General features: G+C 39.6%; 1 protein-coding gene across 1 annotated transcript; it reads left to right on the top strand.

The window, feature by feature from the left end:
• Positions 1 to 3709: 3709 nt before the first annotated feature.
• Positions 3710 to 7911, top strand: LOC104000055 (auxin response factor 17-like). The gene is made up of 3 exons (XM_065085958.1): positions 3710 to 5043; positions 6051 to 6683; positions 7646 to 7911. The coding sequence occupies exons 1-2, from the start codon at positions 3922 to 3924 to the stop codon at positions 6597 to 6599; spliced, it is 1671 nt and encodes a 556-aa protein (XP_064942030.1). The 5' UTR covers positions 3710 to 3921; the 3' UTR covers positions 6600 to 6683; positions 7646 to 7911.
• Positions 7912 to 10602: the final 2691 nt, after the last annotated feature.

Here is a 10602-nt window from a genome sequence, read left to right as displayed (position 1 = left end):
CCAGTGACTGGTTGTTGCAGACCATCTCGAAGATATGATAGGTTGATCTCTCTCTCTCTCTCTCTCTCTCTTTCACTTTTTACACGACACCGAAACATCTTTACACGCTTTTGTGGATTCTGGAATCGACAGCTCCCGTCAGTTACTGTGACTGATAAGGAGAGGAAGCTGGGGAAGAGATGGCACTTTTGTGACCAACCCTTCATTGATTCGCCGAGTCGTTCTCAAGCATGAACGTGTTATTTGGATCTCACAATCATGACAGTAATCCCAACCCGTGGAGGAGGAATACTCCTTCAAACGCTGGACCGCTGTCTCCGAGTTGTATCTGACATGATACGAGGTGGATCTACAAAAGGTTATTGGTTGAGGCACAAAGGGCTCGAGGAATGGTCTCTCTGCAAATTGCCTTGGACTAATCATTTGGTCTTCACTCCATCCCACCAAGACCTGTTCAAGCTTCCGTCATCATATTCCAATGATCACCGGACAAGCTATAATTCAAGGCTACTTCCTGTTATGTATTATTATTAGTTCTTGACCATGTCATACATACGACCGGAAATAAAACCTGGCATTTGATTGATCAATGGAGACACAGTAAATGCTAAACATTTCACAGTCAATCTGGAGTCAAACTGTCATCGATCCTTACCCTATACGTTGGTGCAGCGACCAAGTCAAGCTACTACCCTGTGCCACACAGCATCCTCGACCATACAAACATCTTCTCTGTAGGGTTGTTTAGTGATCCTCTTGTTGGCATTTATGGAACTCAAAAAGTAGGTGAGCACAATTACTGGCACACATTTGTTGGTGGTCAAGCTCACTGTTTCTATGCATCGGTAGGAAGATGAGTTGTAGGGGGTATGTGATAGTTGCATCGCTCTCATTCGCTGCAAAGAGAACTGCGTCTGCTGCAGCAAGTTGAGGAAATCGAAAGCAACATGAAGGCAATTGCTCCAGCCCTGTTCATGAACTCCAACAAGGTGGTGGTCATTGTTCCTTTGGGTCAGACGACTCCACACTGTGAAATGTGTTCTCTCTGCTATCTTTCGACAGTTCATTCATCCTTGTTAGTTTGCATTGATTTTGTCCTGCCATCAAATTATTGGCAAAGAAATGATTTGACATATGTGATTTCATCTCTTACTTTGGGATGATCATGATTCGTTTCAAATCAAAATCAAATCATAATCCGGGCTATATGGTTTGGTTCCGATTCCTAGAAATTCAAATTGAAACTATTCCATTCCAATTTCAAACTGACCAAATAAAAATAAAAACATAAATAGAATATATAATATTATGGTTATAATATCTTAGATTTACAATGTATTGTTCTAGAATTGAAATCGAGGGGTCCAAATTAAAATCAAGAACTAAACCATTGGTTTTGGTTCCAAAATCAGAACCAACTCTTCTATCAAAACCCGTCTAGAATTTCAAGTTTCAAATTTAAATAAATCAAAACTGATGATTCTAAACTATAATCACCCCAACTCTTATTCACTCAAATTTCAGAGATATACGATTTCTTCTCGATCATGATGGAGAAACCCGATTAGCAAAAAAAATCAAGATATCAACAACAAAATACAAATAAAAAAATTAAATTAACATCTATATCTTGGCATTCATTTCTAAATTCTTTTACTGTACAAAATCAATCAAATATAATGAACAAAACTTTCTCTTAAATTTATCCAAATCTCACCCTCTTAAAGACACTCAAAATATTGTTTTTTCTGTGTCTTTCCTTCGCCAACACTTTCAAATACACAATATATTCATTCGTGGAATAATTAAACTTTAACTTACATGGATTTTTTTTACTTCATAAATAATTTTTTTCATATTTGAGAGACATACTTTCCTTTAGGTTAAATGATGTGTTTAAGGATTGACTCGAGTGCATGCAATGACAAAGACAATGAAAACCCACTTCAAGATGCAGAATGCAAACAGCCAATATAGTAGAAAGGGAGTGTCTTCTTCCTGATTTAGAAATCACAGTGAGATTCATTATATTAATTAGCATAGACCAATATGATATTATTATGAAAATAAATAGTGGAATGTTCCAAAATATTGTTTTTGGTCCTATAAATTTTAATATATTAAATATAAATACTTAAAATGCTCTTAAAATTTTTGATATCAATATTAATTGCAAGTATATGTGCAAGTGTTTTAGGTTTTGTGATGACATGTATGGAAAATTTGAATTTAAATGAATACAATACGAAGATAAATGGCTTTATAGGATTATATTTGTAATTTTGTCTTAACGTGAGGGTCAAAACGGTCAACCCAAGTGTCGGTGAGCCAGCGCACCTACCGCACCACCGACCTGCCCAATTTTGCTTGCCAAGAAACCTACGTCGTCCGCTACCTGTCATGTGATTGGAAAACAAGCGTGGACCCACTGTCACACAGTTTTGAACAACAGGGTACGGACGTGGGGTTCGTTTCGCCAATCGCACTAGGTCCTACAGGATTTTACCGAACAATGAGTTGCAAGATACCTGCCATGTGACTGGAGAGACACATGAGGCCCCACTCCGTGATGAAGCTACCTTTGCACCTTTTGCCAATAAAAGGACAGGTAGGTAATGTGGTGGGATCTGCCGGGTAAGTAGTTTATTACTGCTTCTCTTTTCGGTCCATATGAATCAGCCACTTTTATCTCCCTTGAATAAATAAATAAATAAAAATATATATACATATATATATATATATAACACATTTTTTATTCCTATAAATATGGTCACATATTCTATTTATACTAAATTTTCTACATCATATTCTCTCAAGATTTAAAATGAATAAAAATTTATGATTCTTAATTGCAAAAAAAAAACTATAAATATTGTTTTAGTTCAAAAATTGAATTAATATCCAGATTTTTTTTTTACACTCCATAATAATGAATCAAAATAAAAACAAATAATATAAGTTTATTTTCATTTAATTGGAAGCCAACACATGAAAGTGGTACGATATAGTATATAAATAAATATTCCCTCAAGAAAGTAATTAATCTTCTATCACCGATGATAGTTATAGAATAAATGCTTCATTAAGAGGCGGATGCTAACCTAACCGTAAAGAGGTCCCCCCGAAACATTATATGAATCTCAATGCAGCTGCTGCAGTTTTCCCTGTCTCAAATGATGAGCAATTGGTGGGGCTACAGCAAGTTTATAGAGTGAGATTTTGATTCCCTGCCTCAAAGGTTATGTTCTTCTTCTCTAACTACACTTCACCATCAAGTACTTCGATTCAAATAGAGAGGAAGATACATTAAGGTCCAATGAATTCAAGTTATACTGCTTACAATAAATCGCAACGTTGCCCGTTACGTGTTTGCTCTTTTGCCGAAAAGAAAAATGGCTTCACTGGGCCGGTCGCGACGCGGATACTGCCTTGTTCGTTGGCCCAGCAATGTGTAACTGATAACCATGTATATAACTAACAGCTATAACTCGATAGATATCGGAATTATGTAAAGAAGAATGTGATGTATAGATATATGAGAGAGAGAGAGAGAGAGAGAGAGAGAGAGAGAGAGAGAGAGTCACGAATATTTTTACGTATCCCAAACAGTAGAAAAAAACCTGTTCAGGCGGAGGTGGATAAAGGGAGTTCCAACAGACAGATAAGATACGACTCAGGACTCGACTTTGAACTCGTTATTTTGGATGGGATGTCGGCACCACATCAACCTGAGCCCGGCATCTCCGGTGACAATGTAACAACCCTTCCTTACCTGCTTTCGACACTATAAAGTACCTCCAAAGCGGCGTCTAATTATCTTACACTTCGCTGAGGTCCTTTTAAGGCGGCTCTGTTCCCGTTCGCTCACCATCTCCTGTATTACACGTACCGCTTCCCCCTGCCTCGTTGTCGTCACTATAAATGCCCGCTTCGCTCCCCGCCACTGCGCGCGTCGCGCCTCCGTTACCGACTCCATCTCGCCGGGATTTTGAAACCCTAAACCTGATGGAGAAGTCGGCGGCGACCGGGGAAGAGCTACAATTAGTCGATCCGCGGGTGTGGAAGGCCAGCGCCGGCATCTCCTCCCGCATCGCCGCCGTCGGATCCTCCGTGTACTATTTCCCCCAGGGGCACGCGGACCAGGCTTCCTCGCTTCCTGACTTCTCCGCCGTCCCGTGCCCCCGTGCTTACGTCCGCTGTCGGATCTCGTCAGTCCGCCTCCACGCTAACCGCAGCACCGACGAGGTCTTCGCCCGCATCAGCCTCGACCCTCGCGCGCCGCCTGCTGCGTCGCCGGTTCAGCCGCAGACGGAGTTTCCCTTCTCGTCCTCCTCGTTATCGCTGCCGGGGGCCCAAGATAACGGGGACGGCAACTTCATATCCTTCGCTAAGGTACTCACACGCAGCGATGCCAACGTTGGGGGCGGGTTTTCCGTGCCGCGGTTCTGCGCCGAGTCGATCTTTCCTCCTCTCGATTTGGGGGACCCGACCCCGGCGCAAACTGTCACTATCCACGACGTACACGGGAAGTCCTGGACATTCCGGCACGTCTACCGCGGGACCCCGCGGCGCCACCTCCTGACCTCCGGATGGAGCAATTTCGTCAACTCAAAGAGACTAATCTCGGGCGACTCGTTGGTCTTCATGAATTCGTCAGGCAAGGTCTTCGTCGGTATCCGCCGCACCAGCCGGTCCTGCGGCCCAGCAACACCAAATGTGGACATGGAGGAAAAACACGGACGATTCTCGAGAAGTGTTAGAGGAAGAGTTCCGCCGGCGTCTGTGGTGGAAGCTGTTAGATTGGCTGGGTTGAATCTTCCTTTCGAGGTAATGTACTATCCGAGTGCCAGATCTCCGGTGTTTGTAGTGCCGCAGGAAGCAGTGGATGCTGCAACGAGAGTGTCGTGGACGGTTGGGATGCGAGTTAGGATGTCCGTGGAGACGGGGGACTCTGCAAGAATGAATTGGTTTAATGGCTCGGTGACCAAAGTGACGATCAATGATGCGGGGCTGTGGCGGCGCTCGCCTTGGGGCATGCTTCAGGTGCTATCTCTGGTTTTGAGATCTTTTCCGGGTTATTGCTTTCTTTGTTGTCATCTGGTTCTTGAATCTTTTGCGAGTCTTTGCTATCATTACCATCTTTCCTACTTTGATCAGTTTAGTTGCATTTCACTACTAGTTCCTAAATAAATGGAAACCATAAGGCTTCTATCAAGTATGCTGATTGTGGCTAGTATCGTGTTGTTGCAATTGTTTTGATTTTAGAGTTTAGTTAGGATTAATTTTTTTTGGATTATGGAGACAAATACAAGGAATTGGAGATTTTAGATTAAGTAGGATTAGGATAGAATGTAGGAGATGGAATCATAATGATATTTGTAGAATAACTGTTCGTGTAGTTTCGACATTCAAGAAAATTGTATGAATTGAAGTTTTGGGTATCTTGAATCTATCAGTTAGTAATAACAAGAGATTGATAAAGATATTGTCTACAAAATATTATGCAGAATGGTATTGAGAGTTTTGTGTGATCGTCATGTTTCCTTAAATGAAAGAAAATATAAAAAAGGATATTATGAAATAGTTGCAAGATCAATTATGCTTTATATACTGGAGTCTTTAACAATTATAAGAGCATTTAACAGAAATTTAGTTTAGTATTGAGATGAATGTACAGGAGTATATGAAAAGATAGATTCTTTAATTTGTGAATCAATCGATACAAAACTTTACAAGAAACAATTTGTAGTCATTACGGACATGTTCATAGAAACAGTAATCCGATGAGAGGTATAAAGAGAGTTAAAAGAAAAACTTTACATAATGTAGCAGAAAAATATTCTGTTGCTATTATTTAACTGAAGAATTTTGTGTAAAGATGAATGCAGCCAACCAAAAGTTATTGAGACATCACTTCTGTTACTGTTCTTGAAATCCAAAAAGAATCGTTATTTTGATTTCTTGTTTCTGCTAGTATTATTGCATAAGAGCATTGGTTGTTCTTTGTGATTTGTGTTAATTTCTGTCCTTAATCTTCTTGTTTCTATCAGATTACCTGGGATGATCCAGAGGTTTTGCAGAAGGTCAGAGATGTTAGTCCCTGGCAAGTGGAGTGCTTTGTTGCTGGTCCTCAAGGAGAGATTCCACGTTCTATTAGAAACATACTCGACGAGCAAGAAAGTTCTTTATTACCTGATGATAAGGAGGATAGCGTACTGACAGGATTCAAGAGTAGAATCATTGGTAGTCTATCCCCCTCAGTGTCCAATAGCAGTTTATTTCCTGTTGGGATGCAGGGAGCCAGGCATGATTTTTTCCACACAGCCGGTTTATTTGACTCAAAAAGCAATGGTAATCAAACTTTTCTCAATAGTGTACATGGTGTTAATGCACCAGAGAAGAGTGATGTGCCTGTGGAACCAAGTATTCGGATACCTTCACAATCACGAGGTTCATCTCCACCTAGACAGGGTAGCATCCAGGCTTTAGACAGAGAGACTCTTGAACCAGCAAGTAATCAAGTCACAAAAGCCTCTATCCAACTGTTTGGTCAAGTGATACATGTAGGGAATCACATTGATAAAGATGCGGACAATTGAGTATGAAGATGCAAAAGGTGAAGATGAGAGTAATGATTCTTTTTCTCCAAGCCGGCAGTGCGTTTCAGCATAAGAGCCTATCAGGTAAAAAGAATGGTTCTTGTAATCCTGTGATGCTTCTTTTGTATGTTTAAGTTACTCATGTATGTTTTTTTTTCTATATAGCTGATTTCACAAGTATTTAAATGATCATAAGGTTCAACCATAAAGAAAAAAAGAAGTCAAATTACAGATCTTAAATTTGTTGAAGTCAAAATGAAAATGTAGTTGGTGACAAAAAATTGAAATAAATGTATTTGTAAACTATGATTTTAAATAAGGTATATAGATATAAACTAGATATGATATAAGAATTATCTCCATAATCTAATATCTCAAAACAAAAATGGTGTCTCCCATTACATAAGCATCCACCATTATTGAGTTGGGGTTGTTGAAGAGAGGTTCAATATACACAACTTACCTCTATATTCAAGGAGGTTAACAAGGTTTGAACCTTGATCGCTCATGTTGCCAAGGAGCAATCCAATATCTCAAAATAGTTTTTGTTTTATTTGAAAGTTAATGTTACAGAAATTGAAGGACAAAGTAATAACAGGAGGCTACAATATCAACATAGAGTCATAGACTATGGAATTAAAAGGAAAATGAACCATCTGATTCTCATTGCACAATAAAAAATTGTGTGGAATAGCACTGATGAATTACTTGATAACTTGGTAAGATAATATTTAATATCTAAGATAAAATAAGTACAAGATACATTTTCTTAGTTCAAGGTTTTTTTAAAAATATTTTTGGACAAATTGATTCAATTTGGCACAGATGTGAACAAATGTAATCTATCTTGTGGGTAATATCACTAAAGGTATGGTTGTTGAAATTCCATGATTCTTCTGAATAAGCTGAAAGATTTTCTGTGTCAACAAAGTAAGATAAACTTTGTGTTTTGAATTGTTTGGTGATGGTAAAGCTAGTCATGTTCACTAGTTAAGTAAACAATCACGATTCCTTGGTGCTTGACATTGCTTGTTCTTCCTTTACAGGTGCGCTTACATGAGGATAGCAAGAAGGTTACATTTTGTCATCTGGAAGTACTGCCTTGTACTAACTGCTTCTTCAACTTCTTTAGGATGCTGCTGAATTTCCTTATCTTCTTTATGCCTTGACAGTCCAACCATTTTCTTTTCAAGTAAAAGCTGTTTGAGACTTATTAGCATCAGGTATTTTTTTTATTTAATATTTTGGGATGGTTTACATGTTTGAATTTTATAGTTAGCATAGGAAGCTTTAGTTGTTAGAGACCTTTTAATCATTTTTTTTATCAACCTTATGTTTTAATTTAGTTGTTAGCATGAGTATTGCTAGATAAAAGAAGGGGAAGGTCGGGCATGAAAATAAGAAAAACAACCACTTATCCATTGAAGAAACTTTAAGCTTAACCCAACAAAACTACTAATTAGGCACTGAGCTAAATTCTCTTCTTTTCAATTATCTTTGATAATGTTACAAGTTGTTTCGTGCTGTCAAATCAGATTTCAGTGTGATATATACTGTTGGAATTAGTTGAAAATGCAAAACCCATCGAGCAAGATATAAGTTTCACAGTTTTTGAGGTTCTTCTTCCGTCTAAGTCAGGGCAGTTCTATTGCATCTCCATTTTTGCGGCTGAAGACATTTATATGAGTAAGCATTTCTTCTTTTTTTTTCCATTTAGTATCATCGTAGCTAGGGCTCATGTCATTGCCAGATTTATCTTCGGCATCAAGCATATTGTTGGAATAATTAGCCCTTTACATATGATCCAGTCGCATATATGATGAAGAATGTGTGTTATGTGGGCGGATAATATCTAATGGTGAAATTTCTCTTTGCTAAGGAGAAGATGTGGGTTCGATTCCCGCTATCTGCCCATGGTTAAGTTAGCTATTATAGTTGTTTCTTCTGGGTCATTCACTTGTTTCATTCTGCAATTTTGAGAATCATTTTTATTTTTTGTAGGAGAGCCTTCATATGGTTTTTAATTGTAGAAGCTTTCCTTGCAAGATTTTCTTTTACTGGTTTTCTCTGTCCAAGAAATTTTGCAACATACTACTGATGGATAGGTTTGAACACTTCATATGCCTACTATTATCTTATCTATCCACCATTTTTGTTTGCTAGTTCTGAAAAAAATTGTTCACGGAAGTAAGCATTTTAGAATAAATTGAAGGTATTAAATTTCCAAAATACTATTCCTTTTTCAATTGCAAAAAAGTTTTCTTGTGTGTGTGTGTGTGTGTGTTCTCCACACACACCCACTGTTCTTCTTCAAAGCCTTCTTGTGAGTGCAATGAAAGGGCTTCAGAGAAAAGCTTTCCAGTCCTGTTGTGCGTGCAGTTTCCTCCTCAGGGCGGAAGGAAGCGTGCAGGCGTTCTCATGCCCCTCTTCGGCATTGCATATCCCCAAGGTAATTTCCTCAGATAATTCAAGTCTCAGCTTTCTTGCTACTCTATGAATGCTTCTCTATCAAAGTCCAACGGAGGACCAGAATTCCCAAATCATTCACCGAGAAACTTCATGGTGCCGATGAGAAAGAACCCTTTTAATTATGCAGGCAATGCAAAACAGTAGTAGTATACATATCTCTTTGGCGTTTCAAAGAGGAGACTATGACTAGCAGTAAACATTCCTCCGATCCCCTCCGCTCCCTAACTTCTCACTCATCCCTTTCCCCTACTCTTGTCCCTTATCCGCATCGCCATGACAACTACTGCTCATAGGTTTCGTCACCTTATATATCTCCACCAGCGACCGGAACCTCTGCCGTTTTCTCGGCCAGCTCTCATGGCTTCGTTCCTCTTCATCCTCTTCCTCTTTTCTTACCACTTGGCTTCTCCCTCCCTCGTCTTTCTTGTTCTTCTTCTTCTTCTTTCCGCCTGCGTGTTCCACTTCTTCGCTGTCTTCGTCCTCCCCGCTGCTGAGCTGAACCAGCTGCTGGGCTGCCTCCATGTCCGGCTTCGTCAGTCCCTTCTTCATTCCCATGCACATCTTGGACTCTACCTATCCGTATGTAATAGAAAAGGAGGGGGGAGTGAACTTTCTCGAGGAGGAGGAGAAGAACAGCTACAATAAGGAAGAGAAGGTGCGATTCTCCATCTCCGACTTCTTGCCTTGTTCCTTTCGGTGGTTTTGCGGTATAAATATAGGTGGACTCGCTTGGAGGAGCGCGTTTTGCGAGAGAAAGAAATGGGTAGAGTGGAATCGAGGAAGGCGGTGAGAAGACTCGCAGTGACTTCTTCCTCTCCGTTGGTGACGTTGGGTTGCTTCGAAGAACGACTTTGGAATGCCGCTAAGATGTCGACGCCTGTTGGTATCGGTGCGAAGTTGGTATATTTTAAGTCGAGGAGGGCTTGAGAATTGTTGGTATACCATTTGACTCACAAAAAGTTTACTCGCTTTCTTCTTTGACAAGATTGATCGTATCAAGATTGATCGTATGATACCGAAGGAGTCAAGTCAACAGGTCCCCATGGTCAACCAAGGGAATGAGTCAGAAGACTGGCTACGTGGTCAAAGGTCCGCGGACGAAACAAATCAACCTCTGTGGCTTTCTTCCGTTTCCTCAATTCAATGATTTGCCGTTTCACATAGCATATGTTTTAATAGACAAAGCTTAGATTCCAATGAGCTGAAAGCAATAAAAACTACTTGTGAAGATTTCAGTTCAGAGATCATGCCCTACTTATCATCTAAGTTGAAGCCAGTAAGAAATCACCACAATTAGATGAATATGGTTCGAAAGGTACTTGTACTTGTTTTCAATCAAAGTACTTGCACTTGTTTTGAAGTTTAATCGATTAAGTAGTGACCTGTAGTAATCGTAGACAAAATCCATGTAAGATCATTATCTAGGATGACAACTACTTGCGTTGCATCGCCTTAACTTGCCAAGCAAAATCATGACGGTATCCTAATGAATTGCAATGTTAGATAATATAAAACAATGAAGCCATGCACGCCA

This window comes from Musa acuminata, chromosome BXJ1-10 (assembly GCF_036884655.1).
Source record: "Musa acuminata AAA Group cultivar baxijiao chromosome BXJ1-10, Cavendish_Baxijiao_AAA, whole genome shotgun sequence".
NCBI classification, from domain to species: Eukaryota; Viridiplantae; Streptophyta; class Magnoliopsida; order Zingiberales; family Musaceae; genus Musa; species Musa acuminata.
The sequence above is the reverse complement of the archived record's forward strand: the minus strand, read 5'-3'. Positions and strand labels throughout refer to the sequence as shown.

Excerpts from the sequence above, each read along its gene's own strand:
- LOC104000055 (XM_065085958.1), top strand. The coding sequence starts at position 3,922 with ATGCCCGCTTCGCTCCCCGCCACTGCGCGCGTCGCGCCTCCGTTACCG. Across the intron at positions 5,044-6,050 it reads CGCCTTGGGGCATGCTTCAG|ATTACCTGGGATGATCCAGA; the intron begins GTGCTATCTCTG and ends TGTTTCTATCAG.